Source organism: Amphiura filiformis, chromosome 20 (genome assembly GCF_039555335.1).
Source record: "Amphiura filiformis chromosome 20, Afil_fr2py, whole genome shotgun sequence".
Lineage (NCBI taxonomy): Eukaryota > Metazoa > Echinodermata > Ophiuroidea > Amphilepidida > Amphiuridae > Amphiura > Amphiura filiformis.
In genome coordinates this window covers 40,639,969-40,663,487 of record NC_092647.1, presented here as the reverse complement: position 1 = coordinate 40,663,487, position 23,519 = coordinate 40,639,969, and the positions used below count along the sequence as shown (strand labels likewise).

Below are 23,519 nucleotides of genomic sequence, written 5' to 3'. Positions count from 1 at the left end.
AAAAAAAATCCCAACCTACCTACCCTAATTTTTTTATGTTACGCCAATCAAACAATTTTTTAGGCCTAAAATGATGATGCTTTATTATGACATGATTAAATACCAATTACATTTCTTTTGTAAGTATTTATATACATCAAAACAAGTACTTTCAAGTGTTTACAAAGAGGCATAACCTCTATGACATTTTCAAATTCTGTGATTTACAAACATAAATATCTCCAGATAAAATTTATCAGGGAAAGCCCTCAATTTGCTAATAAAACATGAGAATCTGAACTCCATATACATTATGATCGATCAGTAAGTCATATGTGACGCGACGTTGGTTAATGTGCTAATTCATTTTGAAATTCATTCTCCCCTGTGGAAGACATTTCCAAAATCTACCACAAAGGGAGTGTGGACTTTAAATTAATTAACCCAATGAATACAAGGATGTTTTTGTTACAAAATATTGACAATTTCTGGAATTAGCTGATATTTGCCAGTGTTTTTTTTTTCTCAGATCACAGGAAAATGATTGCTGGGAAAAGATCAATGAAATTCAGTAATGCAAATACTTTTGTTTGATATGTGTGTGATCACAGATAATAAAATAAAGCTGTGTTAACTTGCCAGAGAAGTGGTAACGTAACTCCATGGCAACTGGATCACGCACCATTTAGAATGATGGTACATGCCGGTAGACTTTGTATGGCGATCATTTTGTTTGTGGTTCAGGACTCAGTGATTCAGTTGACAAAGTAATAATTAACTTACATGTTACACTTTGCTGAATATCTGAATAAATGTCAGCTGAAAAAAGGCATCCTCTGCAGACTATAATCCCTTTTAACATTTCTGTAATGGCCATTTATTATGTAAAGCACTATGATATTATGTATCTGTTGCGTTGCACATTGAGTTATCATTTCACATATTATTATATCACCTTAATCTGAATTACGACTAAACTGTAAATGTTGCCACTGTGCACCTATATTCTGCCATAGCTGATCGTATAAGCCCAAAAATATTAACAGTTTGTCTCATGTCCCTGCATTAGACTAAAGGTCTGTTCATACTACGCTGCACTTGCCTTGCATTCCCGATATATTGATTACCTTTTGCGCAATTCAACGCAGCTCGTCACATTTCCAAGTTTAAATATATTTAACTTTATTGAGATGCAGTATTTTGCAGTATGATGCAGTGCAGCAATACACTGCAACACATTATTGTGGCAGAGTATGAATGGACCTTTATGCTGTGTGTTGTCATGCAAAATTACATTAGTTTATTTTTTACATTTTAGCACAAAATTTGGCAAAAATTGGCTGTAAATAATTCACATTGGATTCTGAAGTCCCATGCGACATATCACAAACAGTTAATTTTGTTTGGCCTTATCTTTGAAATGTCTGCAATTTTTACATTTTCTGTAAAGTGTTATTATCGTATAATGTAATAGCGCTTCATAAATCAGTCACAATACATAATGTATGATTTTCTGTTCAGAGTTTTTCACATCTGTTGTGTTGAGTTGCCATTCCATGTATTATTATCATCTTCATCTTCATCTGAGTTGGACACTAATCTGTGGATGTTTCCGTCTCTCTGGTAACTGGATCCCTCTCCTCCTGGTGTTCTCCTCCTCACATTTGAACTATTATAGGATGAAGAGAAGTGAATGAAAATGAAGGCCATTATAACAATGCATGGAACAGACTGAAGGAGTAAATACATGCATCAAGAACATACACATATTATTGTCACACAATATATTTCTACCATGAGACCCACAATCCTGTGTGAAAATTGTTGGGACACTTGATGTTTTGAAGATCAAATTCCTGTGAATTGTGCAAGATGCAGAAAATACATTATATGGTTCATAGCTCATAGTACTTGCCTGCTCCCCCTCTATCCTCCTGGAAACAATGTTGGAGCAGACATTAAGTGCAACCACCTTTCAATATTTTTCAGCATTCAACATTGATTAAGGGGAGCAGGAATGCGTGCAAATGAACAAAGTGTCCCAACATTTTCATGCAAGATTGCAGTTAACACATTTATTCATAAGATGCAGTGTCTGATAATAATATTATACAAATTTGCATATAAAATTATGTAAATGTTCATAGAACTTATCACCTCAAGCGATATCACCTCCGGTGATTAAACTCCACCCATCTAAACACGTGGTCACTAAACCCCACCCTAAGTTAAACCCTCTTACAAACCCCTCACTTCTTTGTGTGGTATCTTCTAGTCACCATAACCCCCCTCCACCCATCTAAACCCCTGTCACTAAACCCCACCCTAAGCTAAACCATCTCACAAACCCCTCACCTCTTTGGTCTCGTCACAGCTGCAGCACTTTGTGGTATATTTTGTTCTTGGATGGTGTCTGCTAGTCACCAAAATCCTCCCCTCCAAACCCCTGGTCACTAAACCCCACCGTAACTAAGCAAAACCATCTTACAAATCCCTCACCTCTTTGGTCTAGCCCCAGCTGCAGCACTTTGTGGTATATTTTGTTCTTTGGTGGTGTCTGCTAGTCACTATAACCCTCCCCTCCAAGTCTCCACTCATCTAAACCCCTGGTCACTAAACCCCTGGTTACTTAACCCCACCCTAAGCTAAACCCTCTAACAAGCCCCTCACCTCTTTGGTCTAGCCCCAGCTGCAGCACTTTGTGGTATATTTTGTTCTTGGGTGATGTCTGCTAGTCACCATAACCCTCCCCTTCCACCCATCCAAACCCCTCGTCACTAGAACCCACCCTAAGTTACAAACCCCTCACCTCTTTGGTCTGGCCCCAGCTGCAGCACTTTGTGGTATTGTTTGTTCTTGTGGTGGTGGCGACTGGTCACTATCAGATGCACTACCACTACTTCCAAACAGGAAGTTGTAAAATGCATTCCAGATGAATAACAACGGCCCAAGAATCCACATGAGAATCCCTCCACCGCCTGAAGAAGCTGCTACTGCAGCACTAGCCCGTGTCGATTGATACATCCCCTGCAATATAAACATTCAAATGAGCTATTCAATTTGAAATTCATACACCCTGTATGGAAGACATGACCTTAATCTCCCACAGAGGGAGTGTAGATTTCAAATAGAGTCACCCATTTGGGTAACCCCATTCAGACTCGCTGTGTTGGAAGATAGAGGTAAAGTCTTCCATAGGGGGGTGTGTGGATTTTAAATGGAATAGCCCAATAGATGCCTGTCTCAGACATCTGCAGTAAATCTGGTACAATTTGATCCAATAGCGAACGGATTCTCATTTGTAGCCCGAGGATGATTTGACTGCTGATGTAGACTAAATTGATTGACATGTCCCTGTTTTCAGGATTAGTTGTTGGGTGAAGCATATGGTATGGGAAATACAAGACATGAAGTGCCAAACTATGTAAAGTGAAAGGTTGAACCTTATTTTTTATTGTCCTCTCAAGTTTACCATTAATTTCAAATAATTAGATTTTAATAATTTTTTGAGAGTGATTCTAATAATTATAATGATCTCTATGATTCTTTTAAAATGATTCAGGCAAAATTTGAATCATAATTCAATCAATTCATATGAATGCAAAATATCGTCGCTGGGCTGGAAAACCCTCCTATCTGTTATTGGCCCCGGAACATGATTAAAGCAAAACCTCTTATGTAACCCGCTGGCAGTTTTGTGTTATACATGTTACGGGACCACATTGTGCTCTCTTCTTTTTTTAAATTTGTCATAAATCAAGCTACTCCATGAGTTACCCATCACTGTACTTACCGGTAGTACAACTATTGCAGCTGAGGGCGCCAATTCTAAGTTTAACAATGACCGGCTCAAATCACTCGCTGCAAACCGCCGTCGTGGAAATGTTGTTGACAGTGTGAAATCTTTCAGTGAATTTCCTACATGCTGTATGCAAAATAACAAAACAAAATAAGCACCTTCATTAGAATACAAAAAATTACATACAGATTGGGGTAATTTGAAACTACTCAGTTCATGTAAATGCATGAAAAACCACTGCAACAACATTTTAAAATGTTAATGTAAAATATTTGTTGACAAACAATTTTACAAAATATTTGACAAACACTTAAATAACATTATGTTACAATGTTTTGCAGCAAGAAAAAAGTTTAAAAAATATTTTATACCCTTTATATACCATTTACATAATCTTTCTGGAAAACATTTAGCATTTCTTGGGAAGTCTCTTAGAGAAAGAGCCATGTTGAGCATACCTTAAATTTCATTTTTGGATGTACTTGTAAGTAAATTGTCTCAAAGTCTTTCGCAGTATTCTACTCAGTGTTCAAAATAAGCACTTATCCTCTTGTCTCCTTGTCCAAAAACCACTGAGGAAAACCAAGATGAGCCACTCAGTTATCAAATGGACAACCAGTTATTTTAGCTCCAAAATCAACAATAATAAATCAATTTAAATGTCTTTCATATCATCAAGATCTACCGATCACCACTAGCACACCTATTATGCTGTGATGTCCACTTGTTCAGACTATTCACTTCTGATGTTTTAATTAACTATTTCACTGAGTTAACCGATGGTGCAAGTGATCAAGATGCGCATGATCAGAATGGTGAATTTGGAAGCCAACACTGGTTTCCAGAGCAAAAAGACATCAAACAAATTTACTTTTTTATACCCAAAAGTATTCCACATTTTGGGACAACTCACATATTTTGAGGGCAAGCAGAATCTATGCAAAGGTTGTTCTCAGGGCAACCTCAAAGTTTTCCTTATTATGGACACTGATGCAACTTAAATCAATTGCAACAGGTTTTTATGCATTGTTTCATAATCTCATAGCATACTATTTTTACATAGATATAAAAAATCTTGATTTATGTAGTCCATCATCAACTTCCTCAGGACTGAATACTGAGACAAGTGTCAGACAGCAGATGGAGGCCATCGCACTATTGAATCACTTATAAACACAATCCTTGTCCAGACATTATTGTTTACTTCATATTAACTTCCTCCCCAAAGATAGCATGTATTTACTTAGAATTACCATCAGAACTTGAAAAATATTGTTATTAACAAATGACTATCAGGCTTTGTCTTTGAAAAGTTATAAGCTTACTACATGTATGCATCACTCTCTCCTGAAGATGTTTAGCAGAAATGACAGGGAAAATACTACTGCATATTATGCACTGATAGGTGAGCTAAACATTTAATAACCCTTCTGAGAAAGTTTAGAAGAGTATTTATGAGAGTGATCACTTTTGCTCACCTCAAAATTCAAGTTATACTAAAATGCAGTAAACCTTTGACGGCGCGTATTGTAAGGATACATCAGCGTATTTACTGCGTTACTGCAACGACTTGTCTCTGATTGGCTGCTAAGGCGATATGTTGTTGCTGAGTGGAAATTTATGAATGAACTGTGCGCCAGTCTGCGTTGTTAGCGCCGAATTTGCAACATCACGGTAGTCGCTCGTCAAAGGTTTTCTGCATTTGACTATAGCGCTACCCCTGTGTTACAGCATGGAAAAACAAACTGCAACACTTATGAAAATTCAGTATTACTTTTCCTCTTATATTGGGTGATTTTCAGTGTAATCTGAAATGAGATCTTCAATGTAATTTCAAGGTCTGAATCATAGTAAACAAACTAGGGAAAATGGGATATAGGCAACAACAACAAAAATCTTATATAACTTCATAAAAGGACACAAGCGATTAATTCTCTGGCTGTGTGACAAATCTCATTCCCTTGGCCACTTAAGATGTCAAACCCTACTGACATCACAATCATGAGGGGAAATGACAATTTGGCCAGGCTGCACAGCCAGAATCATGTCAGCCATTAACCCAGCCCCTCCTATTAAAGACATTTCCCCTAACAGGAAATGGCTTGTCCCTGGAAGTCCTCATTGCTTTACACCTTACAACAATCACAACAGGGTTGAATCAGTACTTTAAAATGGACTCCTGCATTATGAAATGGGGGTGGTCACAATTATTTAATCCAGTGTGAACCTCCCATTCAAGACTATCTCTTCCAGAATATGGCTTGTCAATGGATGTCATTGCTGCTTTAAAACCTTTACTAAATATCAACTCTTCAAAATAGACTCAGGCATTACGGATAGTTAGAAAAAAATATCAAAAGTTATAGTACTTCCTCCGATCCAAGATTCCTATTACAGGAATTGACCTAACCCTGAAATTCATCAATGTGTAACACCTTAAACTAACAAGATACGTATTTGGTGCATACGCACCAATATGAACCACGCGCCAATCGATCCGTGTTCAACGTATAAGTGACGTATATTTCATTGCTTAAGCATTGGAGAAATAGGTAACCTTGAAAATAGGGACCCAAATTTTATGATTTTTCTTATAACTTGACCTTTGACCTCGCTTGACCTCAATTTTATTTCGGGCATATATTCCCCTCGTATCAAGGATTCCACCCACCAAATTTGAGCCCGATCGGACAAAGTTTGAAATTTGACCCCTCCGTAATGACCTTTGACCTTGGTTGACCTCGATTTTATTTCGGGCATGTAATCCCCTCGTATCAAGGATTCCATCCACCAAGTTTGAGCCCGATCGGACAAAGTTTGAAATTTGACCCCTCCGTAATGACCTTTGACCTCGCTTGACCTCAATTTTATTTCGGGCATATATTTCCCTCGTATCAAGGATTCCACCCACCAAATTTGAGCCTGATCGGACAAAGTTTTTAATTTGACCTCTCCGTAATGACCTTTGACCTCGCTTGACCTCAATTTTATTTCGGGCATATATTCCCCTCGTATCATGGATTCCACCCACCAAATTTGAGCCTGATCGGACAAAGTTTGAAATTTGACCCCTCCGTAATGACCTTTGACCTTGGTTGACCTCGATTTTATTTCGGGCATATATTCCCCTCGTATCAAGGATTCCACCCACCAAATTTGAGCCCGATCGGACAAAGTTTTTAATTTGACCTCTCCGTAATGACCTTTGACCTCGCTTGACCTCAATTTTATTTCGGGCATATATTCCCCTCGTATCAAGGATTCCACCCACCAAATTTGAGCCCGATCGGACAAAGTTTTAAATTTGACCTCTCCGTAATGACCTTTGACCTCGCTTGACCTCAATTTTATTTCGGGCATATATTCCCCTCGTATCAAGGATTCCACCCACCAAATTTGAGCCCGATCGGACAAAGTTTGAAATTTGACCCCCCCCGTAATGACCTTTGACCTCGCTTGACCTCAATTTTATTTCAGGCATATATTCCCCTCGTATCAAGGATTCCACCCACCAAATTTGAGCCCGATCGGACAAAGTTTGAAATTTGACCCCCTCCGTAATGACCTTTGACCTCGCTTGACCTCAATTTTATTTCGGGCATATATTCCCCTCGTATCCAGGATTCCACCCACCAAATTTGAGCCCGATCGGACAAAGTTAGTGACGTATATGTTGCTTAAGCTTTCCAGGAAGCTTTCCCTTTAAAGGGAATTTTATGAAACACCCCAAACAGAAAGAATTTCTTGCCAATTTATCACCACGCATGCTCAATGCAATTAGTAAATCAACCTCTATGCAGAAAACAAAATATCGTTTTGTCTAAAAACACTATTTTCTCTGAAAATAGTGAAATTTTATATTTTTTATATTACACACTATCATCGCTTGAATATTTGTTTTGATGAAAGTATCATAAGTATTTAAATGAAGGTAAATATAATTTACTATATTCAGGCTTTCCCCATGTCCCCACGTTCGATTCAGAAGTAAACACTAATACCTCGCGCCTACCGGCGCGAGGAATGATTGCATCAAAAAATGGACTTCTGCATTATCTAGCAATTTGAAAACATCATGCAAGGCATTGTAAATAAATAAATTTAAAAAACATTTTTTTTACATGAATCAAAGCATTTTACATTATTTATTCTGCTGTCGTTTGAATACCGAATTAGGGCGGTGCTCAATGGACAATATTCGAACAGCTCCCCATTTCATTCCTGGGTAGAGAGAGGCAAGTGAGGTAAAGCGCCTTGAGCAAGTGCACCACACAATGGCCCTGCCGGGGCTCTAACTCCCAACCCTCTAATTGTGAGACCCCATACCGCTGTGCCCCTACAAGCCCCTCTTTCCTTCAAGACAAATCTCACAAAGGAAACAGTGTACCCCAGGACTTCAAAATGGACTCAGTCAAAGTCTCAGTGTTATATAAAATAGGTGTGGTATTTAAGAACTAATCATGTCAGTCAACAGCTTCTCCTATTTAGGAAATTTCCTTAGAATTCCTAAGTGTTTATGATTATAACATAACCACAGACTCCTGCATCACATACATTTGTACCAATTTGTACAAATAAACTGCCCTTTAAAAAGGGGGAGTTGATCTCCTCCCTGTTTCTGGAAAATAGAGTACTACTAATATTTGGATCAATACCCTGCTTTGCCAATTTTTTAGGGTGTTTTTTGTATGCTGTGATAATCAAGCCTACAATCCATCAATTAACCCCATGAGAACTACCTGCCAATTGGCCAAAAAGAAGTTTTCATCATCAAATGGACCAATCAGCAACATTGTTAGAATAATTTCACCACACAAAAATGGGGTGAACTATTTGCAAAACTTCATTCTGATTGGTGATTAAAATGAAGACATCATGTTATTGACCAATCAGAGGCAATGTTAGATCACCAGGGAGTGCTCAGGTGTTAACATAAAATAGTATATCTTAGCAAGTGGCTTAGGCAGCATTTAGACACGGGCGTGGAGGGGGCACAAACTTGTGAATGTACTGACTAAAAACATGAAATTACCGACAACTATTCTTGTACCAAACAAGTTATGTCAGTGATCTCCCTTCCCCTCTCAGTGATGTACTGGCCCAAAACTGAGAATTTACTGGGACAAAAGCAATGGTTAAATGTGCAAAAATTTGCCCAATGCTAAATGTTGACTGAAACAGGCAAAAAGGGAAGAAGCGCATTGCAGAAATCCAATTCCAAGAGGACCGAGTTCAATGTCAAACATTAGTATGTTTGATGAATGCAAGTGTTTGAAAATATTGGATCAAAAATATAATAATGATAAAATTGGATGCTTTATTCCCAATATTTATTGAACTTGCTCTAGTCACAGCTTGACCAATGGGCTCAATTGATCCAATTTTATATCAAAGTTGTAGTTTAACTTGCTTATGTTAAAAGTTTTGCAGGTATATATTTTCACTAAAACCTTCACTAAAAATACATTGAAATGCTGGGAAAAGGTTAAAGGGTATTGTCCGAAATAGGTAACAGAATTTAGTATTATTGATCTCCTCCTAACTGCATAGTGTGGAGTCAGTGAGCACATCAATTGATAATAATACCTGTACAAAAATAAAGGTTAGGCCTACTCCAAACAGTTGTGGAACAACTCATAACTCTTTGGAAACAAATTATTTTTTAAAAATTGAGTGCAAATTTCTCTATCCACTCTCATTTCTCTACCCAAGGTACCACCTGCAAATTCCATATGATACCTGGGCATAATTGAAAACCTTCCACCTGTTACCCTGACCTGATGAGTGTATCAGATTATCATCTTTATTTCTGAGTAAAATGTCTCATACATAATAATACTTTAGTCTAGCAAGATTAACAGTTAATGATGTGGTAGTGTGGAGGTGGGAAATTGAAAAGATGAAACAAAGTGGGTGAACAATGCGTGGGAATAAATGCCTGTCATATGTCAATATATACATGTATGACCTATCGCGTTGAAACATGGCAGCTGTCGCAAACCCACATTTAAAGATACCGCTAATACGTATGAACAAATTAAGAAAATTAAGGAATCTGAACCATGTACAAAGGATTAAGGTGGTACTACACCCCCTGATAAATTTTGCAACTAATTTGTTATTTTTTCTCAAAAAATAACTACACACTGGTAACAAAGGTTATGTATATTATATTATTCAAGACAAGTGGTTCATTATATATGTTACGAAATGAGGTACATTCTAGCGGTACCTCTTTTCTTACCATAAATAATGTGCCGCTTGTCTTGAGTCACTGAAATTCCAGTGTAGTAACTGGATTCCTTGCCCTATTAATATACATAACTTTTGTTACTAGTGTGTTATTATTTTTTGAGAAAAATGCAAAAATAGTCACAAATTTATTAAGGGGTGTAGTACCACCTTAAGAGGCTAATTTGGCGGAGGTGATGTAACCTGCCCTAATGGTTTCTGGAAAGTTCTCTTTTTATGGTAGTCACACATGCTCCACTTTCATTTTCACTTTGTCCACACTTACCTTAGACTATGCCATAGTTGAATTTTGATAAATAAAAATATGTTATTATTAATCATGATGAACGCATTCCGTCATTGAACTCAAGATTATACTGATGTTTATTAAAATTAAAGTGTTCGATAGTTTATATAATCAGTGACAATAAAAGTTATTGAATGCAACATATCTTGCATGGCTCACTTCAATACTGAACAATTCAGATTTTTGAATCTACCAGTTTATTGATCGCGAAAGCCCGAGTAAAATATCTGACTATGTACATTGTACTTTGACTTTTAAGCAGAACTTTACCCCGGGACTTTGGTCTCTAAAACACACTATCAATCATACTTGTTTATCAATCCAATATTAACCGCAAGCACAACAGTCGAAGTACATGATGCGCTAAACGTACGTCCATGCACTAAGTGATAGTTTAACTTTCGCGCCTACACAAACGTGCCGCAAATTCCAGAGATTGTTGTGTACGATGCAGTTATAGTGGTAATGGCATGTGCCCGGAGGATTTAAACCATAGCGAGATCTGGGCAACCAATCACAAGCCAGATCCATTTAAAGATGCATTACATCATGGCCAATTTTAATTAGGCCAGAAATTGGCCTAGCTTTACATAGAGACCCGTGTTAAAAATGTTAACCGCAAGTCAAAGTAAGTAGTCCACTTGGGAAGCCAACAAACAGAGTGACTATGGTGACTGAAAATATCAGATGTGAAAATCTATCAATTGCACACAATTATTACAAATCAGCAAATGTAATAGCCAGAGTATGCAAAATGGGCAAGTTGACTACGGAGATATCTACACTTACCTCTGCAAGAAAATCATGAGCTTCTTGTAAATGGCTACTGGATGGGAATTGTTGGGTCACCGTTGAGCCATCTGGTAATCTGAACTGTAGCCTTGCAATCTCCCTGAAAATAAAACACCCCACAAAATTGCAACAAAATTATTAGCTATAAGTTATTATTATTAGTTATAAGTTATTGTCTGAGCAAGGGGGGGTACTCAATACAAATGCCCATACAGGGATATGTCACAATCATTTTCGGCCATTTGGTTTATCATTGACCCTTTTTTCTAGGCCACTCTAGGTTTATATATTGGTCTTTTTTTCAAAATAGTCAATTGCCAATTTTTTTTAATTTCCCGAAAATTTTATGAAAAATTTAAACACTTTGGCAGTTTGCATCAAATTTGGGGTCAAAAGTTACAGTAGACCTAACTAGTAAAAAGAATCCTCAATATAACCAGAACATGTCAAAATTCAAGAGGGTCATTGGTGGTCAAACAGTGCAGTTTGCTATCATGCTTCTGTGCTCTCTCAGCTACAGTTGCCCTAGAAGTTCTAAAAGGGGGCTAAGTCACATTGATTACATTTCAAGATAAATGGCAAAGAAGGTTGTAATGTCCATGTAGTTTCAATGGAAGGAGGTGAGTTTGTCCTTGCAGTTTCAATGCTCTACCGCATTATTTCACTATGAAACTTGCATAGAGGGTGTATAGATAACACACTTGTAGCAGAAACTGCTGGCACTAGCTCCATTTTCATGATTTTGTGACCTTAAAAACCCTTGAAACTTGATTTTCTGTTTCCTGTCACCCGTGCACGTTATGAAATTTTGCCGGCGTTTGTAAACCAAGAATCCGAAAAAAAAAGTCATTATTTGGTAGAATTGTACTTTAGAATATTTTTTCGAAATATGTTAGTGTTCTTCGAAGTAAAAACAGGCTGCAAAATCATTTCAGAAGCAGGGAATAAACAATTCAGTCTTCGGTGATCCCCCTTCAATAGCTTCAACTTTCAAGTGTCTTTCATATAAAAGCCCTTGCAACTCCTGGAACATTTAATTCATACCGCACAGTCTGAGACCACGCTATGAAAAATTCAATCAAATAATGAATAATAAAAAAGTTGCCACAAAACAAAAAGTGACGGAAAAAGGAAATCAAGTTTCAAGAACCTAATTCCCACTAGCATCTTCCATTATCCATGAATCATTCAAATTATACTAGAGAAATTACGCACTCTTTTGGTCCCATCTCAAAATCAGTTTAAATTGTCATGGTAACTCATCATATTTCATTGCCTCATAAGACGAATGCAAGTGCTTTTCTATTCACTTACAACCTACTTGGATTCACATGACGATATGGGCTATTCCAGTTGAAATCCATACACCCCATATGGATGTCATGGTAACTCATCATGTGTTATTGTAACTCATCATATTTCATCACCTCATTTCTTGTATAAGGCTTGAATACAAGAATGTTGTAAGGTGCTTTGTAATTTCTATTCCCTAACAACCTTCTTGCATTCACCTGACGATATGGGCTATTCCAGTTGAAATCCATACACCCCATATGGATGTCATGGTAACTCATCATGTGTTATTGTAACTAATCATATTTCATCACCTCATTTCTTGTATAAGGCTTGAATACAAGAATGTTGTAAGGTGCTTTGTAATTTCTATTCCCTAACAACCTTCTTGCATTCACCTGACGATATGGGCTATTCCAGTTGAAATCCATACACCCCATATGGATGTCATGGTAACTCAACATGTGTTATTGTAACTCATCATATTTCATCACCTCATTTCTTGTATAAGGCTTGAATACAAGAATATTGTAAGGTGCTTTGTAATTTCTATTCCCTAACAACCTTCTTGCATTCACCTGACGATTATGGGCTATTCCAGTTGAAATCCATACAACCCTTATGGAAGACATGACCTTAATCTTCCACACGAGCGTGAATTAGAAATGGGGTTATCTGAATGGGTGATTCAAAATCTACATACCCTGTGTGGGAGATTAAAGTGATGTTTTTCATAGATAGATTTCAACTGGAATAGCCCTGATATGCCACACAGATCTGGAGATATCTTTACATATGGATGGTTGGATGGACAACAGGACCCAGTTCTAAAGTTTCTATTGAATAAAGTTCAAAAAAGAAGATAAAACTTACATATTGACTTTAGCTTTAACCTTCTGTTCTTCAGTTTTGGTAGCTTGCTTAGCAGTCTCTTTCACAGCCTTACTCTGCTCCCTTTCTCTCCGTTCCTCAGCAAACCTAGAATTCTTCTCTGCTCTGTCTCTACTAATCTGTTCTTTTTACTCTTTCCTTGGCCAGTTTATCTTCCAGTTTTTCTTTACGGATTTCTGCGGCAAGTTCCCTAGCTTCCTGCTCTGCTCGTTGTTGCTTCATCTTCTGCATACCTTGTCCCATCTTTCTTCTTTCCATTTCTTTTTTACGAATTTCCTGCAAACAGGTGGAAGAATTAATCAATCTTGATTTATTTATAAGTTAATAACTGTGTATTACTTGTTGAGAGAAAAATTGCACTCAATAATGCACACGCTAAGATGTTGATGTGTCCAATGCACATTTCATACACGACGAAGAATTTCTGCAATTTCTGCCATTTTTTATAACAAACAAAATACTAAATATGTTGGAAAATGTGACCAATATCAATGCACTCATCTTTAAAGAAAATGACACAATCCTGCAAGATTCAATGCATATCGCATAACACACAAAACTGTGAGTGCAATTATACAATAATTGGTTATATATTATTTCAACTCCATTTTTTTCACTTACTGTTATAAATCACCAGGGAAACAAATAAATTAAAAATATCTAAACCATATTCATTTTAGAAGCAACATCAACACACATATTTGGCGAGTCGAGGTTCGAAAGCTCTGCAAATTATACTACACGGAGTGCAATTAGACAAGCTCACTTAGTGTCTTTTCTGATTGGCTATGAGGTTCTGGCTATGAGGTTGTTAGAGTGTATGAAACAAAAATAAATCAATGTACTACAATTTTTATTTGTTTAATCCCTGGTTTTTACAATAGGTGTTTCACCCCAACAGAGTCTTAGCCAGAAAGAAACCACCTATCCATTCTATACCAAAATTTGACCCTCAAATATGAAACAACTTGTCTATACCCATGGAAGGGTCACTGGGTTCAAATATGTCCCGATTTGGCCTTTACATGTCACTTTGCATTAGTCCCAAGTTCATATACCCTGAAAATCATCTGTTTTAGAGCTATCACATCTGTAAAATCCATTAAATATACCCGTCTAAAACTAGATTAGCCTGTCTTAAAGACCGGTCAGACGTATGGCTGGCTAAGACCTTGCACCCCAATATCTATTATATCACTCATACATAAATTCTAGACAGTTCATTGGTTGATCACCATTTGCCATTTTTACCATCACCCTCTCCGTGTGATAGTCTTTACCATCATAGTGCTCTGCCGTAGTGTGCCTGCGCCAAGCCGCGCTGACTCTTGGACTCGCCGATTTAGTTATGGGGTGGACCCCAAAATGTGAAGTATATCACGGCAAAACATGGTGGTATGTTGATGAAAAAAATGTATTACCTACCTTAAATAGCATTTTAGTAATAGAATTTATGCATGAGTGATATAAAACAAATATTAACTGTCTTAAATTAGGTGTAATGGTGAAATATAATCACTCGGTGAAAGATGGATTGTTCCATTCCACTCGCCGTTCCGGCTCGTGGAATGGAACAATCCATCTTTCACCTTGTGATTATATTTCGACCATCACAATCATAGACAGTTAATATTTGTATACCATCCCATAGCAAACAATCAATTGCTTGACCAATTATTTTTTCAATGGCATGACTGATGGTAAATATATTGAATGGCAATCAACAACTAACCTTCTATAAATTTGTGTGAATGAATAACCTTAGAGGGCAACGGTGGCTCAGTGGTTATGGCCTTGGACTCATAATCTGAGAGCTTGCTCGGCGTGCGTGGGTTCGATTCCCGTCCCACCACCGTGTTGCGCCCTTGGGCAAGGCGCTTTGCCTCGCTTGCCCCACCCCACCCAGGTGCAATGGGAAGCTGTTAGGGGTAGTCACAGTCGTTGTACTGCATGGACCCTGCGCCACTTGTAGGCTGCAAACGTGGTTCCGACATATTCTAATAACGGCGGAATAAATGTAAAGTGCTTTGAGGCTGTTTACGGCATAAAGCGCTATATAAATATGTACATTTATTTATTTATTTGTCCAACTCATAAAGCATACCTCTTTCTTCTGTGCTTCTTTCTGCTGATGAATGGCCTCCATTTTGTGTCTTAATCTAGCAGCTCTATCCTGTAGGTTCTCTTTTGTCTCCTCTTTACTCTGAGGTGAAGAAGCAGCTTGTGATGAGCTTGCTTCTTTGTTAGGAGGGGCTGAGGGGGAGGAGTCTGCCTGAGGGACCGAGGGGGAGGAGGAATCGCTGACAGGGGGTGATTGGCTTGCTGATGACTGCTGCTTCAGGTTCTGTAAATTAAACGTCATAAATAAATGTTTGTTAAATCAAAACCAATTATATTGTATTAAAGGCTTTTTACTCGTAATCCTGAATATTGAGTTATTCCAGTTGAAATCCATACACCCCGGATCAGTATAGTGGCCAGCCCCATGAAATTTCTGTGTCGTTTGGACAGATGTGTCAAATGGACAAATCATGTATATCAAAATATTCAGAAGACCCTGGAGAATCTTTTCTGTCATGCTGTCACCCGTACGTTCGAATCGATTCTGTTTCCATGGCAACGGTCACGCTATTTAAGGATTTTTGCTATTCATGTTATTATTTATTTTCTCATTCATTTCTAGTTTTTTTCTCATCCATTTCCCAGGATTTTACTCCAAATATAAATCCAATTTTCAAAATATTCCTGCCTGTTTTTCCTTAGCACAAAATGGGACCCATGGATTTCTCACGTATACCCCTGGAGCAGTACATTTCCCATGTTTGTAAAGATTTTCTCATCCATTTCTACGGATTTTCTTGCCTATTTGTAAGGATTTTCACATCCATTATAAATATTTTCTCACCCATTTGTAAGGATTTTCTCATCCATTTCTAAGGATTTTCTTGCTCATTTGTAAGGATTTTCTCATCCATTATAAAGATTTTTTTGCCCATTTTTAAGGATTTTCTCATCCATTTCTATTTTTTTTCTCATCCATTTCCAAGGATTTTACTCCAAATATAAATCCAATTTTCAAAACATTCCTGCCTCAGCATAAAATAGGACCCATTGATTTCTCACACAAAACAAAAACATCACTGGAGCAGTACATTTCCCATTACATTTTACATGTAGGGCCCACTGGGGCATACTGCATTGTCTGCAATAAACGCCCGGGGAGAGGGCAGTGCATTTTTCCAAATGGTGGGCGTTTATTAGAAGTGAATTTTTAGTGAAAAAAGCTTCAAAAATCGGGAACTGGATGGACGTTTGAGTAATAACAATATGTTTTGTTCATGAAATTTAGCGATCGTCACTGACATGCATGATGAAAGTTTTAAGCTTACTCATCACACAATGTATTTTTACATGTTTTTTCCATTTTTCACTGAAAATTGGAGGGGGCATTTATTAGAAGGGGAGCGTTTATTAGAGACAATACGGTGTTTCAATATACAGGTACACAGCCTTAGTGGGAACACTGCCACAAATATATCATCGTGCTTAGGCCAAAAAAAATTGTTTGTTTGTCCACAGAGGCTTATGAAACAGTTGGGTCGGTAGGTCGGATTTTTTTTTTTTTTTTTTTTTAGATATTGCACTTGAAACTGACAATTTGTAGACTGGTAAATAAGTCAAAACACACAGCACTTTACTGGTTTAACTCTTGAGATGGTTCTGCATGTTATACTGTTCATTTTCTTTACATTTTCTTTCTTTAAATTTATACTAACCACTGTTTTATACGATGTCCTATCGATGCCCCAAAAAAAAAAAAAAAAAAAAAAAAAAAATAAAAATTCCAAAAAAAAAAAAAAAAAATTCCAAAAAAAAAAAAAAAAAAAAAAAAAGACACGGTCGGGACCAGGGTACACGGTCGATTCGACGTGGACAAAGAAACAATTTTTTTTTTGCCTTACCTGGTTGACCTTTCTGATCTTGTCAGCAAATTCATCAGGTGTGACATAGCCAGCTACACCCTCTAGCGGCACACCTGTTTCACCTGAAATCAATGACACTGATGGTACACACAGAACAGGGTCTAATAGGGAAGCAATTGTCAAGGAAATCATTATCACAAATTCACAATTTAGACAAAAAAAGAAATGCTATAGCCAAAATAACAAATTCTCGATCATGAGACAATGTACCTTCTGCGTCAGCGTACTTTTCATAGAATAGCACGATCGCGCGACCTGCATGACCGAACCTTGACCTTGCCTAGCAACGACCGTGTGATTGGTCAATTCTCAAAAGCCGTGTTTGCGCCGTAAGCGCCGGTCTTTGCGTAGTACGCTCGACACAAATAACTGTGCGTACCCAAGTTGGCTCTCATGATCGACAATTTAATATTTTAGCTATACCTGTCGCTACATATGGTTTTACATTTATACGCCTCATACTATAATTGCAAAAACAAAAAACAATTTAAAAACATCACCAAAACCTCCTAAGTTAAAGTGTCCAATAATGCCAATTTTCAGCAATGATGGACAGAGTGATATACATGTATGCCTTGTCATTAATTTAAACAAAAACAAACAAAAACCTGCCTGGCTAACCAATGATGGCATTGTGTTAAATTCTAACTAATGAAATGGTTCTGCTCTACAATTTAAGTTACAGCCAGGGTTGTTTGATCTAAATCATGCTGATTTAAATCGCGATTTAAATCACTTGATTTATAAAAAAAAATCACTGATTTAAATCAACTTTTTAATTTTTGCCAAATTTTTTCTTTGAAATTTTCACATGTAAAAACACGTTTTGAATTTTTGTAAATACCTGATAAGATTGCACATATGCCTAGCATTCCACTGGTCTCTTTTGAATTTATTATGGGATATACATTGTAGGAGTTCTTGGAATGAAAAAAAAAATAAAAAAAATCGATTTAAATGAAAAAAATCCGATTAAAAAAAAAAAAAAAATCATCAACCCTGGTTACAGCTAAAGGATACAAAATTGAGAGAACTGCTTGCATTCCTCACTGAAAAAGAAAGAAAATAAAGATATTTAAATGTTACAGAAAGTAATCCATATTTCACGCAAGCTGATGATAACAGCACATTTGTGTCAAATAATTTACACATTACTTGTTTTGTTACACTGCATTTCTTTGGTTGAGATTAACTAAAAGCAATAAAAATAGAAGTGCTGTCGTCGGAACCGTTTTTTAATGTCGACATGTCGATAAAATTCGTATACCAAAGACGAAAGTGTGTTGACATAAAAAAAATTCTAAAAAAAATAGAAGTTATAGGCCCAAAATGACTTGTTATTCAAGGAAACCAGAGAAATACTGCTACTCAAAAAAAAAAAAAAATGCCAATTTTTGTTTACAAAGTTGGATACAGTTGTATATTTTAATTACTTTTGTTTCTATTGAACAGCTAGCAAGGCATACTAATTCAATGTGTCCCTGACTGTTCAATAGAAGCAAAGGTAATCAAAATATACAAATTTATCCAACTTTGTAAAAAAAAATTGGTATTTTTTTTAGTAGCAATATTTCTCTGGTTTCAACCTTGAATAACAAGTAATTTTGACCTATAACTTGCTTTTCTAACCAAAAATATTTTTTGAAAATTAAAAAAAACAAAAACTAAAAAATAGCGCATGAATGTCTGGAGAATTTTGTAAGCTGCAGTTTGATATCTCATTTGTGTAAAAAGAATTCAGAGTAGTTAAGATTTGAATGAACTGATGAATTTTGATGTGATTTGAAACTTGCAACATATGTATCTATTAATTACAGTAAAAAGATAATGGATACCAGTACTTCCATACATGCTCAACAAATGCAGGGTCTTACCGATTGATGACGCATATTGACCATAGCTCAGGTCAGACGAGTGCAACATTTTAACAAGTGTATTTTGTTAATTTACAACTTTTCAAATTGTACCAATTTTCAAATACATGTAAATGGTTGTAAGTTTTTAACATTAAAGTGAGACTTATTCAAACTACAGCACAAAAAATTATTTATACAATGTAAATTGTGAATCATTGAATATTAGTTATATAACTTCTCAAACAAACATTTTCAAAATATGTCTGCAAAAAATTTGCAAAATTATTTTGAATATATTTCCAAACTGTGTTAAGTCCACAACCCCATGTGTCTCATTTACTTGTGTGATACAATCACAATTACTTTGACAAGTATGACATTAGCAACAAAGAGTTGTACTGTCAACAAGCTATTATTTACCATAACAATGCAGCATAACAATATCCAGACTATTGTTCTCATTTGGGACACAAATGCTCACCAGTATTGTGTTTGCTTTGTAATAGTGCAGCCAACTAACGGTACCTATAGCGTTGATCGCACAGGAAAATCAGATACATGGGTTTGTGGACTTAACACGGTTGGGAAATAAGCTCTTCATGAACTTTCCAGTCAAAATTAATGCATTTTGGCCAAAAAACAGCTGATTTACAGTACAAATTTAGCAAAATTAAAAAAAAAAAAAATCCCCTCAAAATGCAAAATCGAGGTTGGTTGGGTCCATTCATTTTGTTTTTTCATCTCTTTTTCAAATGTAATTCTTTATCCAAAGTACAAGGGTTACCTGTTGGAATTAAATCTCATTGCAATCAGTTGTGTTTCCTCACACACATTGGTCACTGCTGTGTCCTCCCATGTGTCATCCATCTTCTTGGAATCATCATCATCATCACCTACGTGTATTTCGGAAGAAAACAGAACAAAAAAAAAAGAAACACAATAAAAAACAAAACAAATCAAGGCAGGGCTCAAAGACATGAGGGCTAAGGGAGATCCCCCCCAAATTGAGCAACAAAGAGTGAGAGTGCAGGGACTGCGCTTTGATTCCAGTGCCTCAGATTTGACGAGAATTACGGAATTGATTCTCGTAATGATTCTCATCAACATTTGTTGCGAGACTAAATTTTTTTCATTGAATCATACAGTAAGTGAAGCCACTTGGATGATTTTTGATTCTCGCAAACTGGCATGAAATCTAGGCCCTGGATTCGTACTACCATAATACAATGTACTTTTGAGGCTAGCAGTTGCCATTTTCACTTGTTTTCAAAAAGTTGTTTAAACCTTGTTTTTTAGCCCATATTCCCTCAATTATCGAAGCCCTGCCATCAAATACATTAAACCTTGACTTCAAAGTGTTTGGCAACTGTTTAACATTGATGCAAAAGTAATAATTTCTAAGTTTTGACCTGTAATAGGTGAGTCATTCCATATCAAATCACCTAATTTTCAGAAAAGGTTGGCTGGTCACCCTCTCAGATTTTCTTTAAAATCACTTATATCATAGCCCTATGGGTCAAATGAACACATTTCAAATATTAGGTCTCAACTCCTTGTCGTTTCTGAGTTATGGCTCGTTGAATATTTGATGTTTTTTGACGCAATTTATCCACTTCTCATTGAAATATACACAAAATTGTCCTAAATACCAACCCAAATTTTATTATGTGGGAAATGAGCCACCATAATCAAACTCACACATATTCAAAATACTTCTATGATGTTCCTCTGTACCAGAAATCAAAGTGGTGTCAAGCCATCTTCATGGTTAAATGACTGTTTTGAGATCGCATTGAAATACACAGTAATGTTCTAATTCCCAGAATGCAAAGTTCATCAATTTACTGTGTATTTCAATGAGAGATTCAATCACTATTTTAACCATGAAGATGGCTTGACACCACTAAGATTTTTGGTACAGAGGAACATCATGCAAGTATTTGGAATTTGTGTGAGTTTGGTTATGGTGAATTATTTCCCACAAGGTCAAATGGGGTCACAAACGGGGGGTCTTTTGGCTGAGGAGTCATCTTTGAGCCCCTGTGAAATTTTTATTAAGCCCATGAGTGGTCTACCCTGCTATAGGGGGTCACACCTGAACCTATATTGCCTACTAAAGGCAAAATAGATGATGTCTCACATCTGGTATGAAGAGGAGGGGGGTCAAAAACAGGAATATGTCATGTGCGTCAACACGAACATGTATTTTAATATGTCTATATCAGCAAATGGAGGTGAGATACATTGTTTATGAGTCCAGAATCTGGTTATTTGGGTCAAAGACACCCTAGATTCCAATTTGTAGCCCTGTAGCTTACCCCTAGGGAAGATATGGATGTCTAAACTTCGGAAGAAAATTAATGTCGCGACACGCGTGCCCAAAAAGGGGGGGTCTGACCCAATTTTCAATAAGCCGGTTCTCGGAAACGACAAGGAGTAGAGACCTACCGTTTGAAATGTGTTCATTTGGCACATAGGGCTATGATATAAGTGATTGTAAACAAAATCTGAGAGGGTGACCAGCCAACCCATTAGGTGATTTGAGATGGACTGCCCCAGGTTGTTTCTTTTGTCTACCTCTCCTCCTCGCCGAATAGTAAAGTAACAGGGGTAGTACACCTACAAAAGGTAAATTAAATAATTCTTGGCCAAGATCGAACACTATGAACGCTAGTGGCTCTGTGATAAACACACACGCACAGTGCACATAGCGTGGTACAGTACATATTGGCATGCCAGCGTACACACTTTACGCTATGCATATGTACATTTATGGACGCAATGGCAAGCGAATGTTCCAGTTTGGCCAAGAAATACTTAAAGACCCATTCAGTGAAATTGTTTATAAATTGCTTTAAAGTGAAGGATAAGCCATTCAAATTGTCATTTGGTATTTTTAAAATGACAAATTTGGCACAAAAAAAAACCAAACCAGTACTGATGAAGTTGGAAGCACCATTCATTGTACAGATTTGTGTAAAATGTCTTACCTTGTCTTAAATACACAGCTTTCAGCTGAAGCACTCGCAGGCTATGTTAGCACATTTTAGTATGACATTTTGACATGTCAATGTGACAATGACAATGTCAATGACTCTACAAAGTCTAACTCTAAGATACCAAAATCTGAATTTTGATAATTTTTACGATCGTCTAGACTCTAGTCTGGATGAGCAAATCACTAAATGGGCCTTTAATTTACCTGAACTTGAGCAGTACAGACTGTTGAGACAGCAGCAATGTTGCCTTTTTTTTTAATTCATAATAAATTTTTGGTGCTTTAAAAAAAAAATATTTCCTTTTTTTTAATTATTATTAAAAGCTTACCATGAATGTAAACAACAAATAAAACACGCCGTTGTTTGGCCTCTGTAATAGCAGCTGTAATCGCTCCTTCAAACCACCGCATTATGTAAATTTGTAGTTACTTCAAAATGGCAATAATTAAATAATAATAATATTATACACAATGAATGATACACAAATGTACACGTCTGTATTCCGCAATCAATTAATGAAGCAATGGTTTTGTTTCATGACCTTTACCCCCAAAGTGCATAGCTACAAAAAACATTGAAACCTAAATTAAACTGATATTACAAAATCTTATACCTCTAGAGAATATTTAGGTATCATATCTTATTATTAGCATTATATAAAATATCATTATGTGTTTTTTTCTTGTATTTTATCATGAATATAAATCTAATAAAATAAAATATTTTACTTTAGAGAAATATCGTTTTCTTACAAGCAACACTCTTTAAGTTATTAGAACGCAAAGTTATCATATTTGTATGCGAAACAACCACGGAGGTCACGAACATTGGAGCTTTGCCCTTGATTTTGATGTCAATCATATGACCTTCCCGTCGCAAAGGATCGGATGATCACATGAGAGGAACACAGCTGTATTTTCTGTATCTCTTCCGTGTTGATTTAGCTTGATTTGAGTGCTGTTTGACGCGTGAAAGTGTTGAGTAGAGCCGGCGGTATGTACAATTTATTTATGCACTGCATGATTATCTGCTTATCATCATACTGAAGCTGCACTGCAACTGCATGACTGAGCTCCATTTAAACTTTGTCTTGAAGTTGAAGTTGAACTTGAAGTAAGCTTACAATAAGTATTTTGTCAATCATTACATTTACATTTATAATACAGTGTATATTGCAGTAAACCTTTGAAGAGAGCATATTTTAAGCGTACATCACATATTTACTACGTTGAAACGCACTTGTCTCTGGCAGTGATTGGCTGCTGAGGCGATTTGTTGTTGCCGAGACCGAGTGGAAATTTATCAATGTCAATTAACTTTGCGCCGTACGCGGTGTTCACGTTGACTTTGCAACATCATACACATGTAGTACGCGCTCGTCAAAGGTTT

The 23,519-nt window shown here is 36.7% G+C and overlaps 2 protein-coding genes across 10 annotated transcripts in view; one reads left to right on the top strand and one right to left on the bottom strand.

Moving 5' to 3' along the window:
• Positions 1-1,195: 1,195 nt before the first annotated feature.
• LOC140143040 (UBX domain-containing protein 4-like) lies at positions 1,196-22,644 on the bottom strand. Its single transcript, XM_072165081.1, is given in 11 exon segments — positions 1,196-1,648; positions 2,789-3,006; positions 3,773-3,904; positions 11,106-11,208; positions 13,275-13,420; positions 13,422-13,568; positions 15,397-15,636; positions 17,255-17,376; positions 18,296-18,324; positions 19,916-20,024; positions 22,459-22,644. Coding segments are annotated over 11 exon segments (1,470 nt in total). The 5' UTR covers positions 22,541-22,644; the 3' UTR covers positions 1,196-1,506.
• A 342-nt stretch (positions 22,645-22,986) lies between these two features.
• LOC140143032 (stAR-related lipid transfer protein 3-like) overlaps positions 22,987-23,519 on the top strand; it is a 38,982-nt gene continuing 38,449 nt past the window's right edge. For 5 of the 9 annotated variants that reach the window (XM_072165072.1, XM_072165067.1, XM_072165065.1 and 2 more), the window contains exon 1: positions 22,987-23,123. The gene's annotated coding sequence lies outside the window, so the exon portion shown is untranslated. Of the gene's footprint in view, positions 23,244-23,519 lie in introns of all 9 variants that reach the window. The other 4 variants (XM_072165074.1, XM_072165068.1, XM_072165066.1 and 1 more) reach the window with 1 other exon arrangement.